The sequence below is a fragment of the Octopus sinensis genome, linkage group LG6 (genome assembly GCF_006345805.1).
Source record: "Octopus sinensis linkage group LG6, ASM634580v1, whole genome shotgun sequence".
NCBI classification, from domain to species: Eukaryota; Metazoa; Mollusca; class Cephalopoda; order Octopoda; family Octopodidae; genus Octopus; species Octopus sinensis.
The window spans coordinates 11,452,353-11,473,809 of record NC_043002.1 but is presented as its reverse complement, the minus strand read 5'-3'; the positions used below and the strand labels follow the sequence as shown (position 1 = coordinate 11,473,809).

The 21,457-nt window shown below is 41.5% G+C and overlaps 1 protein-coding gene across 3 annotated transcripts in view; it reads right to left on the bottom strand.

The window, feature by feature from the left end:
• Nucleotides 1-2,910: 2,910 nt before the first annotated feature.
• LOC115212862 (protein unc-93 homolog A-like) overlaps nucleotides 2,911-21,457 on the bottom strand; it is a 37,081-nt gene continuing 18,534 nt past the window's right edge. For 2 of the 3 annotated variants that reach the window (XM_036503644.1, XM_036503646.1), the window contains exons 2-3: nucleotides 3,833-4,376; nucleotides 2,911-3,143 (exon numbers count right to left, since the gene is read on the bottom strand). In XM_036503644.1, the coding sequence (XP_036359537.1) occupies nucleotides 2,926-3,143; nucleotides 3,833-4,376 (762 nt within the window). In that variant the 3' untranslated portion in view covers nucleotides 2,911-2,925. Of the gene's footprint in view, nucleotides 3,144-3,832; nucleotides 4,377-17,930; nucleotides 18,018-21,457 lie in introns of all 3 variants that reach the window. The other variant, XM_036503643.1, reaches the window with a different exon arrangement.

Genomic DNA, 21,457 nt, shown 5'->3' with positions numbered 1-21,457 from the left:
GTGTGTGTGTATGTGTGTGTGTGTGCGTGTGCGTGTTTATCCCCCCCCACATCACTATCGTTTAACAACCGATATTGGTGTGCTTATGTCCCCATAAAAGAGACCGATAGAATAAGTACCAGGCTTACCAAGAATAAGCCCTGGGTCAATTCCGTCAACTAAAAGGTTTTAACAATTTTTATAGTTTAATTTTTTTATCCTGTTGTCTCATGTGGAAATTCGGAATTTGCAGATCCTGTTGCAGTAGGGATCTATTATATCTGGAATTAGATTGGTCCTAACTCAACTCTGGACACCCCCCCCCCCTTTCAAGATATTGATCCTAGCAGCCTCGAAATCATAAATGGCTTGGAAGCAAGAGCTTCGCCACAGAGCTCAATTAAGCGATACTAATTCCCGTGTCTTCAGATTTATCTTGTAGGTATTCAAGTGAGTTATTAGGGTAATCTTACGACAGAGTATAAACGGCCTTGATGCTTAGCACGAGAGCTAAGTTGACCAAAGAGGATTAACCGTTTTGTTAATGCCGTCAAGTGCTACGAAATAACATAGTAACTACATACGAGAGTTATATAGATGAGGGAAATAGAACAGCTGAGTCCAGAAATGTCAATAAGTCTATGTATTACTGAGTAGAAAATGTTATTTCCGTGTTGTATATGCCTAAGATAGAAATATGCGTTAGCTGAGGATCCTACACAGGATGGACAACTGTGGACACCCCAGGCAACACTTTTACTCCCAAATATGCAAGGGGCGAAAAAGAAGCCATAGAAGACCCAAGATTGAGATTCAAAGATTCTGCAACAGGGAATATGGAGTGGAAAGGAATTGATCATGAAAGGCGCAGGAGTGGCTGTGTGGTAAGTAGCTTGCTTACAAACCGCATGGTTCCGGGTTCATTCCCACTGCGTGGCACATTGGGCAAGTGTCTTCTACTACAGCCTCGGGCCGACCAAAGCCTTGTGAGTGGACTTGGTAGACGGAAACTGAATGAAGCCCGTCGTATATATGTGTATATATATATATATATATATATATGCGTGTGTATGTTTGTGTGTCTGTTTGTACCCCCAACATCGCTTGACAACAGATGGCGTGTGTCTACGTCCCTGTAACTTAGCGGTTCGGCAAAAGAGCCCGATAGAATTAGTACTAGGCTTACAAAGAATAAGTCGTGGGGGTCTATTTGTTCGACTAAAGGCGGTGCTCCAGCATGGTCGCCGTCAAATGACTGAAACAAGTAAAAGCAGATTGTGTGGAGGCACATGGCCTAGTGGTTAGAGCAGCGGACTCGCGGTCGGGGATCGCGGGTTCGAATCTCAGACTGGCGATGTTTATGTTTATGAGCGAAAACACCTAAGCTCCACGCGACTCCGGCAGAAGGTAATGGCAAAACTTCTGCTGACTCCTTCGCCACAACTTTCTCTCACTCTTTCCTCCTGCATCTTGCAGCTCACCTGCGACGGACCGGCGTCCCGTCCAGGTGGGGAACCTATACGCCATGGAAACCGGGAAACCGGCCCTTATGAGCCAGGCATGGCTCGAGAAGGAACAAACAAACTGCAGATTGTATAAGTGTTATTTCTTTACTGCATATGCCTAAGATGTAGAGGAAATGGCTATTATTCTCCTCAAACTTTGCTTCTATGGTCTTGGGATTACATTTTGAAATTCACCCATTTTCCAAAACATTCCTCCAAGATTTGGTACTGAAAAGCTAGTAGACAATTTTTCTTGAGCTTTCGAGAATTTCCAAGACCTTTCTAGAACTTGCTGTTATGTTCTATAACTATCCGGTAATACCAGCATTTATATAAAGAAAGGCAGCAAGCAGGCCGAATCGTTAGCATGCCAGCCAAAATGAAAATATGCAAATTCACCTGTTTTTCCTATAAGGTTAAAAAAAAACGAAGTTTGGAAGAAATATAGCCATTTTTTATACGTTTGTAACATTCTACGGCACTCCGTCGGTTACGACGACGAGGGTTCCGGTTGATCCGATCAACGGAACAGCCTGCTCGTGAAATTAACGTGCAAGTGACTGAACACTCCACAGACCCGTGTACCCTTAACGTAGTTCTCAGGGAGATTCAGCGTGACACAGAGAATGATAAGGTTGGCCCTTTGAAATACAGGTACCAGAGAAACAGGAAGAAAGAGTGAGACAAAGTTGTGGTGAAAGAGTACAGCAGGGTTTGCCACCACCCCCTGCTGAAGCCTCGTGGAGCTTTTAAGTGATTTCGCTCAATAAACACTCATAACTCCGGTTTGGGAATCGAAATCGCGATCCTATGACCGCGAGTCCACAGCCCTAACCACTGGGCCATTGCGCATCCACGTAACATAGTATTTAGCAAATAACATTTATATTCCAGGATCAAAAAGTATGATACAAAGTATTCTGTCAGCACATAACTGCTTAGTGTACTTTAGACCAAACTTTTTTCAGGCTGCTCCACATTGGAACCCAGGCCACATTCCTGACACCCCACCTCATCCGACGATCAAGAAGGACCTCGCCGTGCTCACGGGGCCGCAGGTGGTCGGCCTGCGCCGATGGAACCGTGACTGGCTCGCTATCTCCAGTGAACTGGCGCAGGACCGTCGTGCGTGGGCTGCCATGGTTCGAGATGCATCGAGGGTGGTAGAAGAAGCTAACTCAACCCGCCCAGGGTAAATGTCGCCACAAGTACAAGTAAGTACCTCATCCTCCCCACCACGAATATAGACCACTTTCTGCAGCAAATTTTTTAAAAATGTATTTCACAAATAAAACTTAAACCTAATTAACCTATCAATATTTTTTTTACATCTATCACCCCATTTTTGGCACCCAGTTATCATCCCACTTATCTCCAACACCCCTTGGATCTTTCCACCGCTCCCAAGGGGAAAGTACTGTCCACTTTGGGAACCACTGCTTTAGGTTACATAATACTTAGATACTCTGAGTATACGACTGAAATATTTATGTACAATTTCTCTTACCTGATGTTCGTCTACAGAGGAAATTGGTGGCGGACCACCGGCATTTAAATCATAATTAGCGCCACAGGATCTATTCGACGAGTTGAAATCTGAATGTTGATTAGTGTTCTGGCCGAGTATCAACGAGGAAATAAGATTTCCCCATATTTGGGCTGTAAAATATAAATAAGGATTTCTAACACTGGCAGAAAACCACAGTGAAGTTAGGAGAAAGAAACAATTCATACCAATCCCTGTATTTCCTTAAAACTTGTTCTATACGCACCGGAATGATGTAAGTGTGTGTGTGTGTGTGTGTGTGTGTGTGTGTGTGTGTGTGTGGTGTGTGTGTGCGTGTGTGTGCGTGTGTGTGCGTGTGTGTGCGTGTGTGTGTGTGTATCTGTGTTTGTCACCCCACAATCGCTTGACAACCGATGTTGGTGTGTTTACGATCCCGTAACTTAGCGGTTTGGCACAAGAGACCGATAAAACAAGTACTTGGCTCACAAAGAATAAGTCCTAGGGTCGATTTGCTCGACTAAAGGCAGTGCTCCAGTATGACCACAGTCAAATGATTGAAACAAGTAAAAGAGTAAAAGATAATGATGTATGTATGTGCGTTTGAAGACGCATGGCTTCGTGGTTCGTGTATTTGGCTCACGATCTTAAAGCCATGCGTTCGATTCCGGGCGGCGCGTTGTGTCCTTGTGTCCAAACATGGCTGCAGACAAATGACTGAAACAAGTAAAAGAATAAATGCTAAGACAGTGTTGCTTTTGTTTTTATCGTCTGCAAACCCTCAATCGAATACGATACATCAGAGACTAACATTCTCGAAACGAATTTGAAATGTTATACTCACATGACTGAAAAATCATGAAGAAAACTCCAAAGAAATGGTTAATTGAAGAATCTGAATCGATATTTTTCCATTTGGAGTACCAAATTCCAATTTCCGTGAGGTATGCACATTTTGCTGACCATAACGGAGCTGCTCCTAATCCAACAATGGCGGACACTATGACCATCGTCCACATTTTCGGGTAAAAATTTCCAGCAACGTAAATTGTGTAGGTAACCATGCTTAAAGCTACAGTCCATTTGCATCCGAGAAGACTGATGATCGGTGGTGGTAGAAATAGGCATGAAAGAATAAGAGCTGCGTAAATAACCGCTGTGGATATAAGCCCGACATCGGCTTCTTGGTTCAATGTACTCTGTAAGTTCATCAACGCCTGGAATGATGTAAATAGGAATAAGAAGCCAAAGCTCAAAACCAGAGCATTCTTTATGATGCGCAATTTGCTGATTGGTGGCGTTTTCGCAACAACACTATCATACGATGGTGGTTGCTCAGCTGTTTTTATCTCTACTTTGCTGTCAGAGTAATTCACTTTTTCGGTCATCTGCGAAAAGAAACAGAAATGAAGATAAGAAGAAAAAGAAGACCTATAAAAATCAGCATTGCTTGGAACTGGATTACGTGTGCTCCAAGGTTATAGCCGAGACGGTTGTTATGGAGTCATTGCAGATTTCCGATATAAGGGTAAAGACCCCCTTCGGTCATGAATGACCATGGGATTGCACCTAGAAAGTTACCCTCCTAGACACAAGTCCGGGCAAGGTTGTTTTTTATGGAAGGCCAGCAGTCGCCCATGCATACCGGCCTCCCCTCTCCACGCCACCAGTGTTATCCAAGGGAAAGGCAAAGGGGCCGATACAGCTTGGCACCTGTGACGTCGCAACTCATTTCTACAGCTGAGTGAACTGGAGCAACGTGAAATAAAGTGCCTTGCTCGAGAACACAACACGCAGCCCGGTCCGGGATTCGAGCTCACAACCTCACGATCGTAAGCTCGACGCTCTAACCACTGAGCCATGCGCCTTCCGATATAGCATATATATAATTGTTAAAGAGGACGACAAACGTTAAGGCAAGGTAAACATCAAGTCATGTACATTATTATTATTGGAGAAACTTTAAATCCTTACACCTGTTTCTGGGATGTCCCAAAGTATGGGATATCCCCAAAACAGCTGTAAGACTGAATTTTTTCCAATAATAAAAATGTACATAACTTGAGATGTTTGCCTTGAAGTATGCCTTGAAGGGCTCTTGAAGTATGACCAATAAACAAGTGTCACCTTAGTCTGCTGGCTGCGGACAGCTGATACTTTCCAGTATACCCAGCAAAATAAGCTGTGAGTTTTCATCACATAGTGAAGGCGCAATGGCCCAGTGGTTAATACAGCGGACTCGTGGTCGGAGGATCGCGGTTTCAATTCCCAAACCGGGCGTTGTGTGTGCTTATTGAGCAAAAACACCTAGAGCTCCACGAGGCTCCGGCAGGGGGTGGTGGCGACTCCTATTGTACTCTTTCGTCCCAACTTTCTCTCACTCTTTCTTCTTGTTCTTGAGTAACGCTGCGATGGACTGGCGTCGCGTCCAGCTGGGGGAACACATACGCCATAGAAACCGGGAAACCGGGCCCATGAGCCTGGCTAGGCTTGAAAAGGGTGCATGAATAAAAATAATAAATTTCATCACCTAATAATATGTTTCTTCATTAGCCACACAGGGCTGCACACAGACAGGACAAATTACAAGGTAGAGCTTTTCCTTTGGGGGTAAAAAAAAGGGGGTTTGGTTTTCGATCAAAAAAGGGATCGTAAAAGGAAAGAAAGAGGACAAAAAAGGGGGGGATAAAATAAAAAAAAAGCGGGGAGGGGAGGGAAAGGAAAAAAATTGATCAATAGGGATCGTTATCACAGAAATGTCAATATGAAGTGTAAAGGGGAGGACAGATGAGGTTTACCCTTGGAAAGAAAAGCCTACGGAAAAGACCACGGTAACCTCGGTCAATGAAGTCACATGTTATATTTTTTTTTTTTGCAAATAAGCAACTCTCTGTATTAATTTTTTCTACAAAACGCACAAGACATGAAACTTTGTGGGAGGAAACTAGTCGATTACATCGACCCCAGTGAGTAACTGGTACTTAATTATTCGACCCCCGAAAAGAAGAAAAGCAAAGTCGAGATTCGGTGAAATTTGAAAATGATAATAATAACAATAATGATAATAATGATATAGGCGCAGGAGTGGCTGTGTGGTAAGTAGCTTGCTAACCAACCACATGGTTCCGGGTTCAGTCCCACTGCGTGGCATCTTGGGCAAGTGTCTTCTGCTATACCCTCCGGGTCGACCAATGCCTTGTGAGTGGATTTGGTAGACGGAAACTGAAAGAAGCATGTCGTATATATGTATATATATATATATGTATGTGTGTGTGTGTGTTTGTGTGTCTGTGTTTGTTCCCCTAGCATTGCTTGACAACCGATGCTGGTGTGTTTACGTCCCCGTCACTTAGCGGTTCGGCAAAAGAGACCAATAGAATAAGTACTGGGCTTACAAAGAATAAGTCGCGGGGTCGATTTGCTCGACTAAAGGCGGTGCTCCAGCATGGCCGCAGTCAAATGACCGAAACAAGTAAAAGAGTAAAAGAGTAGTTAAAAAGAACAGATAACATGGTACTGTAGGCTGCAGGCAGCAAGCTGGCTACGCATGCAAGACACAGGAGTTACAACAAAACCTGAGATAAAAAGAATACACAATAATAATAATCTTTGCAACTCTAGCCACAAGGCCTAAAATTTCGGGGGAGGAGGGCCAGTCGATTAGATCGATCCCAGTACGCAACTGGTACTTAATTTATTGACACCAAAAGGATAAGTCGACCACAGCGTAATTAGAACTCAGAATGTAAAGACAGACGAAATATCTGTTTCTTTATTACTCACAAGGGGCTAAACACAGAGAGGACAAACAAGGACAGAGAAACGGATTAAGTCGATTACATCGACCCCAGTGCGTAACTGGTACTTAATTTATCGACCCCGAAAGGATGAAAGGCAGAGTCGACCTCGGCGGAATTTGAATTCAGAACGTAAAGACGGGCGTAATACCTATTTCTTTACTACCCACAAAGGGCTAAACACAGAATAGACAAACAAGGACAGACAAACGGATTAAGTCGACTTATTTAATCGACCCCGAAAGGATGAAAGGCAAAGTCGACCTCGGTGGAATTTGAACTCAGAACGTAACAGCAGACGAAATACCTATTTCTTTACTACCCACAAAGGGCTAAACACAGAGGAGACAAACAAGGACAGACAAACGGATTACGTCGACTCCAGTGCGTAACTGGTACTTGATTTATCGACCCCTAAAGGATGAAAGGCAAAGTCGACCTCGGCGGAATTTGAACTCAGAATGTAACAGCATTTCGCCCGGCGTGCTAACGTTTCTGCCAGCTATAATAAAAACTCATCATTCCTCTTTTATCTTTTACTTATGTCAGTCATTGGACTGCGGCCATGCTGGGGCACTGCACTGAAGGATTTTAGCCAAACGAATAGACACCAATACTTTTCCTCCAACTCTCGTATTCTTTTTCTAATATAGGCGCAGGAGTGGCTGTGTGGTAAGTAGCTTGCTTACCAACCACATGGTTCTAGGTTTAATCCCACTGCGTGGCACCTTGGGCAAGTGTCTTCTACTATAGCCTCGGGCCGACCAAAGCCTTGTAAGTGGATTTGGTAGACGGAATCTGAAAGAAGCTTGTCGTATATATGTAAGTATGTGTGTGTGTGTGTGTGTGTGTGTGTGTGTGTTTGTGTTTGCCCCCCCCCCACACACACACACACACATCGCTTGACAACCGATCCTGGTGTGTTTACGTCACTGTAACTTAGCGGTTCGGCAAAATAAACCGATAGAATAAGTACTAAGCGTACATAAAAATAAGTCCTGGGGTCGATTTGCTCGACTAAAGGCGGTGCTCCAGCATGGCCACAGTCAAATGACTGAAACAAGTAAAAGAGTAAAAGAGCATATGAAATAGAATCTGAGCATAAAGAAGAATGGCAACAGTGATATCAAGCAGTCAATGTTAAGAGGTATTTTGTTGCTACTGAAACCAATCGGTTCCATATTCTTTTCAATGATGCTTCACCATACTTTTGGGGATTACCACGAAGGTGTAAAGTTCCAGTTTCGCACAGAAGGTCTCCTAAACTTAAATGAGCAAAGCTTCAGGTCAAAGAAAAGGACCAAGTAAGAGATTCTACACAATTTTTTGTTCGTTGATGATTGCGCTTTGGTTTCTCATACATTTGAGGGAATTCAGGAAACAGTTGAAAGTCCCGGGATCGAGTTGCTCGATTAAAGGCGGTGCTCCAGCATGGCCGCAGTCAAATGACTGAAACAAGTAGAAGAGTAAAAAAAAAGAGTAAAGAATTTGCTGTGACAGCTCATGCATTTGGACTGACCATCAGCGTCAATAAGACAAGCTTTATTCCAGCCAAAACCTAGATAGAACATATTCAAGATTCAAACGTTATGACTGACAAGTCAGTCAAAGGGTCAGGCCATATCTTGGAAGCAAAGTAAACTTTAAGAGTACTCCTGATGGCGAAATCAATGTTACCATATCTAAGGCTACAAATGCTTTTGGAAAACCTTCCCATCGTTTGTGCGATGAACACGATGTTTGAAAATTAAAATGAGGCGCAGGAGTGGCTGTGTGGTAAGTAGCTTCTCTACCAACCACATGGTTCCGGGTTCAGTCCCACTGCGTGGCACCTTGGGCAAGTGTCTTCTACTATAGCCTCGGGCCGACCAAAGCCTTGTGAGTGGATTTGGTAGACGGAAACTGAAAGAAGTCCGTCGTATATATATATATATATATATATATATATATATGTGTGTGTGTGTGTGTTTGTGTGTCTGTGTTTGTCCCCCTAGCATTGCTTGACAACCGATGCTGGTGTGTTTATGTCCCCGTTACTTAGCGGTTCGGCAAAAGAGACCGATAGAATAAGTACTGGGCTTACAAAAGAATAAGTCCCGGGGTCGAGTTGCTCGATTAAAGGCGGTGCTCCAGCATGGCCGCAGTCAAATGACTGAAACAAGTAAAAGACTAAAAGACTAAAAGACTAATACAAATCTTGTATTTTAAGCACACTCTTGTGTAGGACAGAAGAATGGACTCCCTACTACAGCCATACAAACTCAAACTTTTCACATATGCTGTATGCGCAATATCTGCAACATAAAATGGCAAGATAAGATATCAAATGTCAAAAGCTTAGAAAAATGTGATATCTCAGGTGTCCAAAGCATGCTGCTGCGAATTCAGTGCAGATAGGTGGGAGGGACATTTTCGAATGAAAGATGACCGCATTCCAAAAATTCTTTTGTATAACAAAGTAGAAAACACCGCGCGGTAAGGGAAGACCGTCCTTACATACAGGAATAGGTGAAGCAATCTCTAAAACTGCCACAGCTTAATTTAAAATCTTGGGAAAGCCGTTGCCTTGATCGATGTTGATGGCGTAAAATGTGTCAGGATGCCTCAAAACAATTTGAGTTGAAGAAACTCTCTCTTTACTTGTTTCAGTCATTTGACTGCGGCCATGCTGGAGCATCGCCTTTAGTCGAGCAAATCGACCCCGGGACTTATTCTTTTTGTAAGCCCAGTACTTATTCTATCGGTCTCTTTTTGCCGAACCGCTAAGTGACGGGGACGTAAACACACCAGCATCGGTTGACAAGCAATGCTAGGGGGACAGACACAGACACAAACCACACACACACACATATATATAGATATATATATATATATATATATATATATATATACATATATACGACAGGCTTCTTTCAGTTTCCGTCTACCAAATCTACCGTCTCACAGGGCATTGGTCGGCCCGGGGCTATAGCAGAAGACACTTGCCCAAGATGCCACGCAGTGGGACTGAACCCGGAACCATGTGGTTGGTTAGCAAGCTACTTACCACACAGCCACTCCTGCGCCTAACAGAACAATAAAATAATTAAATCCTGCAATTAACAGACACATTTGCCCAAACCCAGGTAAAATCAAAATCCTCATTGCCCCCATAGCTACTCCATAGCAAAATCCATCCTGGGACTCAAATTACATCGCAAATACTCGTAGCTTCTTTTGTTCTTTTCTTTGTCTCACATTATTTTCAAATCCTTTTCTTCAAACTCTCATACATCGAAATCGACGGAAGTGACCATTATTCATTGTAGGTAGGTAGGTAGGTAGTGTGCTGTTCCATGATGGTAAGATCAACAAAAATGTACTCATATTTGTTTATGAGCTGCTAATAGTTCCATGCGATGAAAGAGCCCAAGGATTTCGGGAAGGCACCAGACGTGTTTTCTCATCGCATGAAATTACTAGTAGCTCACAAAATGTGACCTCGTGTGTATCGTTGGCGATTTTTCCCCCGTCTTCCCTTCTTTGGATCTTTCCTTTTCCTATGTTTCTGACGAAGAGCTCCGCTCGAAACGTTAAACCCACCTTCTTTCATTCTTTCTTGAGCGTCCAATAATACTATACTTGTTCCACGTCCTCGCGTTGTTGTGTTTTCTCTTTGTGTTTTCATGTTTGGATTAACTTTATATATATATATATATATAATATATATATATATATATATATATATATATTATATATATATATATATATTTTCTCTTTCTCTTTTCCTTGTTTCAGTCATTTTGACTGCGGCCATGCTGGAGTACCGCCTTTAATCGAGCAACTCAACCCCGGGACTTATTCTTTTGTAAGCCCAGTACTTATTCTATCGGTCTCTTTTGCCGAACCGCTAAGTAACGGGGACATAAACACACCAGCATCGGTTGTCAAACAATGCTAGGGGGACAAACACAGACACACAAACATACACACACATATATATATATATATACATATATACGACGGGCTTCTTTCAGTTTCCGTCTACCAAATCCACTCACAAGGCTTTGGTCGGCCCGAGGTTATAGTAGAAGACACTTGCCCAAGGTGCCACGCAGTGGGACTGAATCCGGAACCATGTGGTTGGTAAGCAAGCTATTTACCACACAGCCACTCCTGTGTTTATTAACTTGTGTGTTCTAGAATGCAGCACATTCTCAAGTTCCAAATGTGAATTAATTTGTGTTAATTACATCCCAAAGATGGAGCCTTGTATCTTTGTTAGAAACCGGCTTTCTTCCTCAGTGGAAGATTTAAAATAATTAGAAAATAAAAGAGACATACACACATTTGTAAAGGCGTGTGTCTTAGTGGTTAGTGTATACGGTTCACGAACTTATAGTCGTGAGTTCAATTTCTGACTGCGCGTTGTGTCCTTGAGGAAGACTTTATTTCATGTTGCCCCGTGTTTCAGGGGGCCAATCTCGACACACTGTGTCACGCTGAATCTCCCTGAGAATTACGTTATGGTTACACGTGAATGTGGAATCCTCATATGTTTGCACTTTAATTTCACTTACCGTAACCGACGAGTCCCCGACATGGACGGATGCATGTAGAGAGAGACAGACACATACATACGTTTGTGTGTGCGTGTGTGCGTGTGCGTGTGCGTGTGAGTGTGTGCGTGTGCGTGTGCGTGTGTGTATGTGTGTGTTTGTGTTCGCCACGACTTGACAGCCGGTATTGGTTTGTTTACACCCCGTGATCTAGCGGTTCGGCAAAATAGAACGATAGAATGACTACCACACTTACAAAAGAGAGTTGTGTCGATTTGTTTGAGTAAACTCCACTTCAGACCAATCTCCAAACATACCGGCCGTCCACAGTTTCTGCTTTTACATATTTCACAAGGTTTCTCTTTCAAATTATTATAAGATTCTATTTTTTTTATTTAATTTTTTTTTATCATACGTCTGCGGAAGATGGATTGAAATAAAAATATACGGCGTCAATTAAATCTATTTTAAAGGAAAATACCTTTGTGGGTCATAGCCACACGACGCTCAACCTGTCTGATTACTTTGCAGCCAAACAATATCTCGGAAGTTGAAATTTCTTATAAAAAAAAAAAAAAACGACTATATTCAACGAACAGGTGAACTAATTTAACAAAGCTGGAATCAATGTTATGCGTAGGAGATTCATATTCTAGGTGACCCGTATAAAATGCCAATGCCATTGTTGTCAAAGTAACAGCAATGATAACAATTGTCATCTTCTTTAATTACGATTCTTTCCTTTATACCACTCCACCTACTTTACCTCGTCCCATTCGGCAGTTTTCGCATTAATCTATTGTCCTTCGAAACACATTTTAAAAATGTAGGTCAAGTACAGAGACAGACTTAAATATTATTAAATACTGAGTATAAACATATACATATTTACTTATATACATATATGACCTACATTTGGGTTTCGTATTTATCGCTGCTGTTGAGCCTTCTTTCTTAATTTTGTTCACCCCATATTTCACCTAATCTTCCATATATACAGGGTTGGCCAAAAGTCACTTAATATTCAATTTTATTTATTCAGTCCAATTATGAATACTTAATAATTGAATGCTCTGAGTTAAATACAAAATCACCGTTGAATCTCCCAGAGAAATCATGGTTCCGGGTTCTGTACTACTGCGTGGCACCTTGGGCAAGTGTCTTCTACTATAGTCCTAGACCGACCAAAGTCTTGTGATTGGATTTGGTAGACGGAAACTGAAAGAAGCTCGTCATATACATATGTATATAAGATTGATGGTTGTGTGTGTGTGTGTGTGTCACACCATCGCTTGACAATCGATGATGGCAACTTAGCGGTTCGGCAAAAAGAGACCGATAGAACAAGTGCCAGGCTTAGAAAGAATAAGTGCTGGGGTCGATTGGTTCGACTAAAAAGGCCGTGCTCCAGCATGACCGCAGTCAAATGACTGAAACAAGTAAAAGAGTAAAAGAATGTTCATAAACGTATCTCTCTCTCTCTCTCTCCATTTCTCTCTCCACCCCTCTCGCCGCTCTCCCTTCTTCAATCTTAAGTTTTTCCTCGTTTCTCTTATCATACGTCTTACAAATGAATAGCTAAAACAAAAACATACAGCAGCAAATAAAATTATTTTAAGAAAAATATGGTTATAGTTTTTTACTTCTTTTACTTGTTTCAGTCATTTGACTGCGACCATGCTGGGGCACCGCATTCCGTCGGACAAATCGACCCCAGGCCTTTATTCTTTGTAAGCCTAGTACTTATTCTATCTATTGCTTACGTACACGTGATATAGCGATTCGGTAAACGAGACCTATAGAATAAGTACCAAATTTTCAAAAAATAAATATTGGGATCGATTTGTTCGATAAAACCCTCCAAAGCGGTGCCCCAGCATGACCGCATTCCTGTGAAGATATCAGTAAATATTGCAGGAGTAATGGATAAAAAAAAATCTCTTCACAATCATGAAGTTCCTGGTTTGATCCTACAGCGTAACAAGCTCTATAGGTAACCAACCAGAGAGTAACGTGCCATTTCTTCCACAAATTTCAGATCTACAAGGAATCATGAGTGGTTCTCTTTCTCCTTTGATGGAGCTATAAAATTATGGAAGTTTAGTGATGTCAATGAAGCAGTTTAGAAAGAGAATGACCAATAACAGGACAATATATTGGACGTGGATAGTAGACGCTTTGGCAGAGCCTCAACAAATATATATTTAAAAAACGATAAACGTCGCCCTTTTCAAGCCTAGCCAGGCTCATGGGCCCGGTTTCCCGGTTTCTGTGGCGTATGTGCCCCCCCCCCCAGCTGGACGGGACGCCAGTCCATCGCAGCGTTACTCAAGAAAGTTGTAGCGAAAGAATACAACAGGGGTCGCCACTACCCCCTGCCGGAGCCTCGTGGAGCTTTTAGGTGTTTTCGCTTAATAAACACACACAACGCCTAGTCTGGGATCGAAACCGCGTTCCTCCGACCGCGAGTCCGCCGCCCTAACCACTGGGCCATTGCGCCTCCACAACAAATATATATTACTAAATAAAAAATGAACAAAACACTCATTGTATGGCTGCAGATCATATGCCGCCCACCTATATGGATTCATAGGTGACACAATGGCTGAAAACACCTGGATTGTCTTTTATATTAAATCAGTTAACTGGAAGAATCGTTAGCATGTCAGACAAAATGCTAAGCCGCATTTCTTCCGGCGTTTTACGTTCTGAGTTCGAATCCCACCAAGGTCAGCTTTTGCGTTTCATTCCTTCAGGGCCGATAAAATAAAGTACCAGTGAGTGAGGTTTTGGGGTTGATGTAATCGACTTGTCCCCTCTTCTCAAAAACTGTTGGTCTTCAATCCTGTAACGGACCCGGCTTCCCTTTCAGGGAAGAATGTTGTAGTTTTGGCCGCCTATATGACACGGAAATCTAGTAACTTGTGGTACGAGCCCTAAGGCTCAAGAAAAAACATGGATTATAAGCACAGATGTCGCGAGTGTCATTAAGAATGCTGCTCTGCAATCAAATGGCTTTGGGTTCAATCCTATAGCGCGGCACCTTACGCAAATGTTTTTTATTGTAGCCCTCGGCTGACCAATGCCTTAGTGGATTTGGTAGACGAAAATTGTGCGGAAGCCCATCATATATATACGTGTGTATGTATATGTACGTATGCATGTATATATAGGCATTTGCATATATGTATTTTTATATGTTCATATGTACGTGTGTATGTGTGTGTGTGTGTGTGTGTGTGTGTGTGTGTGTGTGTGCATTCTACCCACCGCTTGACAACCGGTGTTGGTTTCTTTATGTCTCTGTAACCAGTGATTCGGCGAAGGGAAAAGCTAAAGTAAATATCACACTTCAAGTAAAAAGAAAAAAATTACTGAAGTTCATTTTTTCAATTAAAGCCATTCGAAGCAGTGCTCCAGCACGGCCACAATCAAATGACTGAAACCTGTAAAAGCTGGCGGGTGTTTACATGTTAACAGAATCGTAACAACGTAACAATAAAATAGGTAAATATCGTTGCTAGGAAATCTGTAAGAGATAAGATTAGGATAATTTGTTGAACCTGTCAGAGGGGAAGAAGTATTGCATATTATAAGACAGTTATTAACGAGGAGAGAAATGCAGCTGACCTCATGACTGAGGTTCAAGGTCATTGGTTATATAAGAACATGGCCGTCTGGTTAAGCGGATTCGCAGTCATGAATTTCCAGAATCGGAACAAATGTTTCGCAACTTTATATCTACAGAAATATATTTATAAGCAAAATAAGCAACAACGGTATCTAGAGGTAATGCAGTACGATCGTTTCATGCGACTCCATTTAATTGAACAATGCAAATATTACATCAATTTAAAATGTAGAGCAATCTTCATTTTAAATTGATGTAATGTTTGCATTGTTCAATTAAATGGAGTCGCATGAAACGATAGTACTGCATTACCTCTGGATACCCTTGTTGCTTATTTTGATTATAATCTCCTTATTTTAAATTATATGGATAATATCATGCTAAATTCTGGCGCCTTCAACTTAAGTACCATATTCCTCAGGATCTATAAATATATATTGCGGAGACCCCGCTTCGGTTAAGAATGACCATGGGATTGCACCTAGAAAGCTACCCTCCCACGCACAAGTCCGGATAAGGTAAGTTTATGGTAGACCAGAAGTCGCCTATGAATACCAGCCTCCTCTCTCCACACCACTGATATTATCCAAGGGAAAGACAAAGGGGCTGATACAGCTTTGCACCAGTGACGTCGTAACTCATTTCTGCAGCTGAGTGAACTGGAGCAGCGTGAAATAAAGTGTCTTGCTCAAGAACACAACACGCCTTTACATTATATATATATGTGTGTGTGTGTGTGTGTGGATATATATATATATATATATATATTATATATATATATAAGCACATAAATCTGAAACAAGGTGGAAAAAACAGTGTTCGAATACCGGAGGTAGAGTAATATGCTTATTAGTAAAGTTGCAAAGGCATCACAAAAACTGTTACTCAGAGTTTCACGTTTCCGTTCATCGGACAGTTTTAGTTAAGAATCTTAAGATGTCTTTGCAGCTTCATAAATAGAGTGTATGTATGTTTATGTGTATATATATATATATATATATATATATATATATATATATTATATATATATATATATATATAATGGTTGCTGAAAAGCTCCTGGCTTTGGGTAAAAAAAATACTGGAGGATCAGTTATGATTTTATTCATCATGTTCCCCTATCAGATTTATACACTTATTGCAGCGGTCCTTCAGTTTTCTGAACGCTATAAAAAGAACTCGGAACGTTGGGCCTCCAACCAGGCCTTTCGCGACACCCTTAAAACAAGAAACTTAACACCGCCCCTTCATATTTCTTTTGCTTTTTTTTATATAGTTATATATTCTTTAGCATCAGAAACATCGTCCTTTATAGGAATGCCACATTTTATTGGCATATAAACATAACTATCCGCTACTGTTTCTGTCTATCTCTCGCTCAGAGATTTAAGACAAGTTTTTCTCTATATGAGATCAGTGACTGTGTGTCGCTTAAAAAAATATATAGTATTTGCAAGCGGAGAGATCTTTAGTCATTAGCTTGTAATTTGTCTCACACTAAGGACGGATAACATCCAGAAACATAGATCTGGGAGTATAACACGTAAGGCTAGAGGTGGGAGCGATGACCTCCCTTGCAAACGCTATACGGACACGAACTGTGTCGACAGCCAGCTGGAAAGAAGTTTTCCTGGGGCTAAAACAACAGTAAAATCGTTCTTTATAGAACTGCCACATTCTATTGGCATATAAACATGATTATCTTCTTCTGTTACTGTATATCTCTCGCTCTATACTACTATAAAAACTGGTGATGTCTGAGACGTTTTGGCGCTGCCATTTTGGTATCAGACGTTTTACTGTTACTCTCGTTTGCTCCTTAGCACTTTCTCTCCCTCTCTCTCTCTCTCTCTCTACTTAAGATGAGTACTGGGATCAATTTGTTCCACTACTCAACCCTTCATGGTGGTGCCCCGGGAAGGCCACTTTCTAAAGACTGAAACAAAAAATTGTGTATGTGTGTGTGTATACACGCACACTCACATAAAAGACCACAAATGCAGTTTAAAATTTACGATAGCTGTTTCAGTAGAATTTCATAATGTAATCATAAATTACATTGTAACATACAGTCCACCATCTTCAGACGGATATATAAACAGGGGAGATAATACTCTGATGACGATGAACCCAATCTATTTGTTGGAAAAGTGAAACTTTGAACATTAAATCTAAATTTATAGAGGAATTAGGAGTGGCCTCTAATTACTCAATAAATTCGGACAGGCGTCGCTGCGTGGAACCACGTGGTTCTGGATTTAGTCCCACTGCATGGCACCTTGGACAAGTGTCTTCTACTATAGCCTCAGCCGACCAAAGTCTTGTAAGTGGATTTGGTTGACGGAAACTAAAAGAAGCTCGTCGTCTATTCATGTGCGTGTTTGTGTCTGTTTGTCACCCATCACTGGTTGACAACCGATATTGGTGTGTTTATGTACCCGTAACTTAGCGGTTACGCAAAAGAGACTGATAGAATAGTACTAGGTTTTAAAAAAAATACGTGGGGTCGATTTGTTCGACTAAAACCCTCCAGGGTGGTGCTCTAGCATGGCCGCAGTCAAATGATTGACCAGACCGATAGATAGGAATACAGAGAGAGAGAGAGAGAGAGAGATAGAGAGAGACAGCGAGAGAGAGAGAGAGAGACAGACAGAGAGAGAGACAGACAGACAGACAGACAGACAGACAGAGACAGACACAGAGAGAGACAGACAGAGAGAGATAGAGAGAGAGAGAGAGACAGACAGACAGATAGATAGAGAGAGACAGACAGACAGACAGAGACAGACAGACAGACAGACAGACACCCAGAGAGAAAGACAGACAGAGAGAGAGACAGACAGACAGGCAGATACAGAGAGAGACATACAGAGACACAGAGACAGAGAGAAAGAGACAGAGACAGACAGACAGACAGACAGACAGATAGATAGATAGATATACATGGATAAACAGCTATAGAAAGATATACTCTACCTTGCTTCAGTGAGACCCACTTCCGTTGACTCCCAAATATTCGTACAAACGTTTCGTTGCAGAGACTCAGTTTGTGAAATTTTCCACCTTTAAAAGAAAAAATATTATTACTGCGATTGACATTATTATCATTATTATTGTTTTTATTGTTACTGTTCTTGTTGTTGTTTATATTTTAATGCGGCGTAATTTTTAGAATTATCATTATTGTTATTATTATTATTATTTGATGAGAGTCAAAGTTGACTTTGCTCCTCATCCTTCCGGGGCGGTCGATAAATTAAGTACCAGTTGTGTACTGGGGTCGATGTAATCAACTTATCCCCTCCACCAAAATTTCTGCCCTTGTGGCAAAATGTGAAACCATTATTGTTATTAGTAGTATTATTATGGCGGCGAGTTGGCAGAAACGTTAGCTCGCCAGGCGAAATGCTTAGCAGTATTTCGTCTGTCTTTATGTTCTGAGTTCACATTTCGCCGAGGTCTACTTTGCCTTTCATCCTTTCGGGGTCGATAAATTAAGTACCAGTTGTGTACTGGGATCGATTTAATCGACTTGCCCCCTCCCCCAAAATTTCGAGCCTTGTGTCTAGAGTAGAAAAGATTATTATTATTAAGGCGGTAAGCTGGCAGAATCGTTAGCACGCCAGGCGAAATGGCTAGCGGTACTTTGTCTGCCGCTACGTTCAAATTCCACCGAGTTCGCTTTTGCCTTTCATCCTTTCGGTGTCGATAAATTAAGTACCAGTTGTGTACTAGGGTCGATCTAATTGATATCCACCTCCCCCAAATTTCAGGCTTTGTGCCTATAATGGATTATCATTATTATTATTAAGACGGCGAGCTGGTAGAATTATTAGCACTCTGGGCGAAATGCTCAGCAGCATTTTGTTCGTCTTCAGTTCCTGAGTTCAAAATTCCGCCGAAGTCAACTTTGGCTTTCATCCTTTCGGGGTCGATAAATTAAGTACCAGTTGAGTAATGAGGTTGATGCAATCGGCTTAACCCCTCTTCCAAAATTGCTGGCCTTGTGTCTTAATTTGAAACAATTATTATTAATGTAACGGGGCCAGTGGCAGAATCGCCAGCCACCGGACAAAATACTGAACCAGAGACACCACTGGGAACGACCTTGCCTTTCATTCTTCGGGGTTAGTAAGTACCAGTTGGCACTGCATTTGGCTGGCCCCTTCTTTAAAATTTCAGGCTTTGTGAAAGAGTAGAAAAGGATATTATCAATATCAAGTTAATCTTTGTGAATATCTAAGAGACATCAAATGACACATGCGCAGACCCCACGTCCTGTTTCAATTAAAGCTACACACGGTTTTATATATGTACTTGTATTCATAAGTGTGTGTGTGTGTGTGTGTGTGTGTGTGTGGTGTGTGTGTGTGTGTGTGTACGTTAACACATACGCATGCAAGATATTGTACTTAAATAGTAGGTCCCAACCCTTTTATTTAAGTAAGTGTTTCCACTGACCCCTTAACCGTAACTTAGCGGTTCGGCAAAAGAAACCGATAGAATAAGTACTAGGGTTACAAAGAATAAGTCCTAGGGTCGATTTGCTCGACTAAAAGGCGGTACTCCAGCATGGCCACAGTCAATCGACCCTGGGACTTATTCTTTGTAAGCCTAGCACTTATTCTATCGGTTTCTTTTGCCGAACCGCTAAGTTACGGTTACGTAAACACACCACCATCGGTTGTCAAGCGATGTTGGGGGTACAAACACACACACGCAAATATATATACACATATATGCGACGGGCTTCTTTCAGTTTCCGTCTACCATATCCACTCACAAGGCTTTGGTCAGCCCGAGGCTATAGTAGAAGACACTTGCCCAAGGTGCCACGCAGTGGGACTGAACCCGGAACCATGTGGTTGGTAAACAAGCTAAGCTACTATATATATATATAGTGAAGGTGCGTAGCGTAGTGGTTAGGGCATTCCTTTTACTATCGTTGTGTCCTTGACAAAGACACTATATATATCCCGTTGCTCCAGTCCACTAAGCTTGACACACTGTGTCACGCTGAATCTCACCGAGAACTACGTTAAGGGTACACGTATCTGTGGAGTTCTCACTCATTTGCACGTTACTTTCACGAGCAAGCTGATCTTATCCGTTGATCTTATCAGCTGGGATCCTGGTCGTCGTAACCGACAGTGCTCCCTATATGTATGAAATTTGAAATTTAGTTCACAGACCCCCTAGCACGACCTTTGCGGACCACCAGGCGCCCACGGACCCCATGTTGAGAACCACCATACTATAGAAATGATACAATTAAATTGCTAATAGAAGCTAATGAATTATCAATTCTGTGACCTGGCGAATGTTCATAAGTGATAAAGAAGCCAATACGTTCTCACTCAAGGCAAGCAAATACACACACATACACACACACACACACACCAATGACATACAGAGACTGGTAAACAGAAACAAACTGATAGTTACATACAATGATGCATATATACACGCGTACACACACACACACACACATATATATATATATATATATAGGGAGAGAATTCACGAAAAAAAAGGACGAAGACAGGTGGTGTAGAAAACAAACAGATGTATTAGCATAACGCTCAGGAATAGAAAAAGTCATTTACGTTTCGAGCCTACGCTCTTCTACAGAAAGGGACTCAGAAAAAACAAGGAGAGAAAAAAAGGAGAGAAAAACAAGGAGAGAGAAATATAATATATAATACACACGCACTGATGCGCGTATACACAAACATAAATGCACACACATCCACTCACATATGTAGTCACCCTCATGCAGACATCAATACACACACACTGTGCGTGTGTGCGTGTGGTGTATATATATTTTCCACATCGCTCGGTTCTGTGGGCATACAGGAAAAATCAGACCACGAAACTTTGGGATAATGTAAGGACAGAGAAAGGGGGAGAGAGAGAAGGAAGGAGTGTGAGAGAGAAATGTTCTATACCAACTCACCTACAAATCGTTGCTATGTTTCTATAGAATTTAAAGCCAGTACCGAGGGTACTGACATTTCGCATACGTTTATATATATATATATATATATATATATATATTATATATATATATATATACATTGTTTTATTTGTTTCAGTCGTTTTGCCGCGGCCATGCTGGAACACCGCATTTTAGTCGTACAGATCGACCCCAGGACATTCTTTATGAGCCTAGTACTTATTCTCGCGGCCTCTTTTGCCGAGCCACTAATTTACGGGGCGTAAACACCCCAATATGGGTTTTCAAGCGATGGTGGGGGAAGAAACACAGACACACAAACATTATACATATATACATATATATATAAAATTTAGATTCAGATGAATATGGTACTTATGTTGAGGCATCAGAATTTAGTAGGGTATTATCCATAGAATTTCAAAATAAGGTGATTAAAAGCAAAAAATCAAAATAAGCAACAAGAATATCCAGAGGTAATGCAGTACGATTGTTTCATGCAACTCCATTTAATTGAACAATGCAATCATTTCATTACATCAAT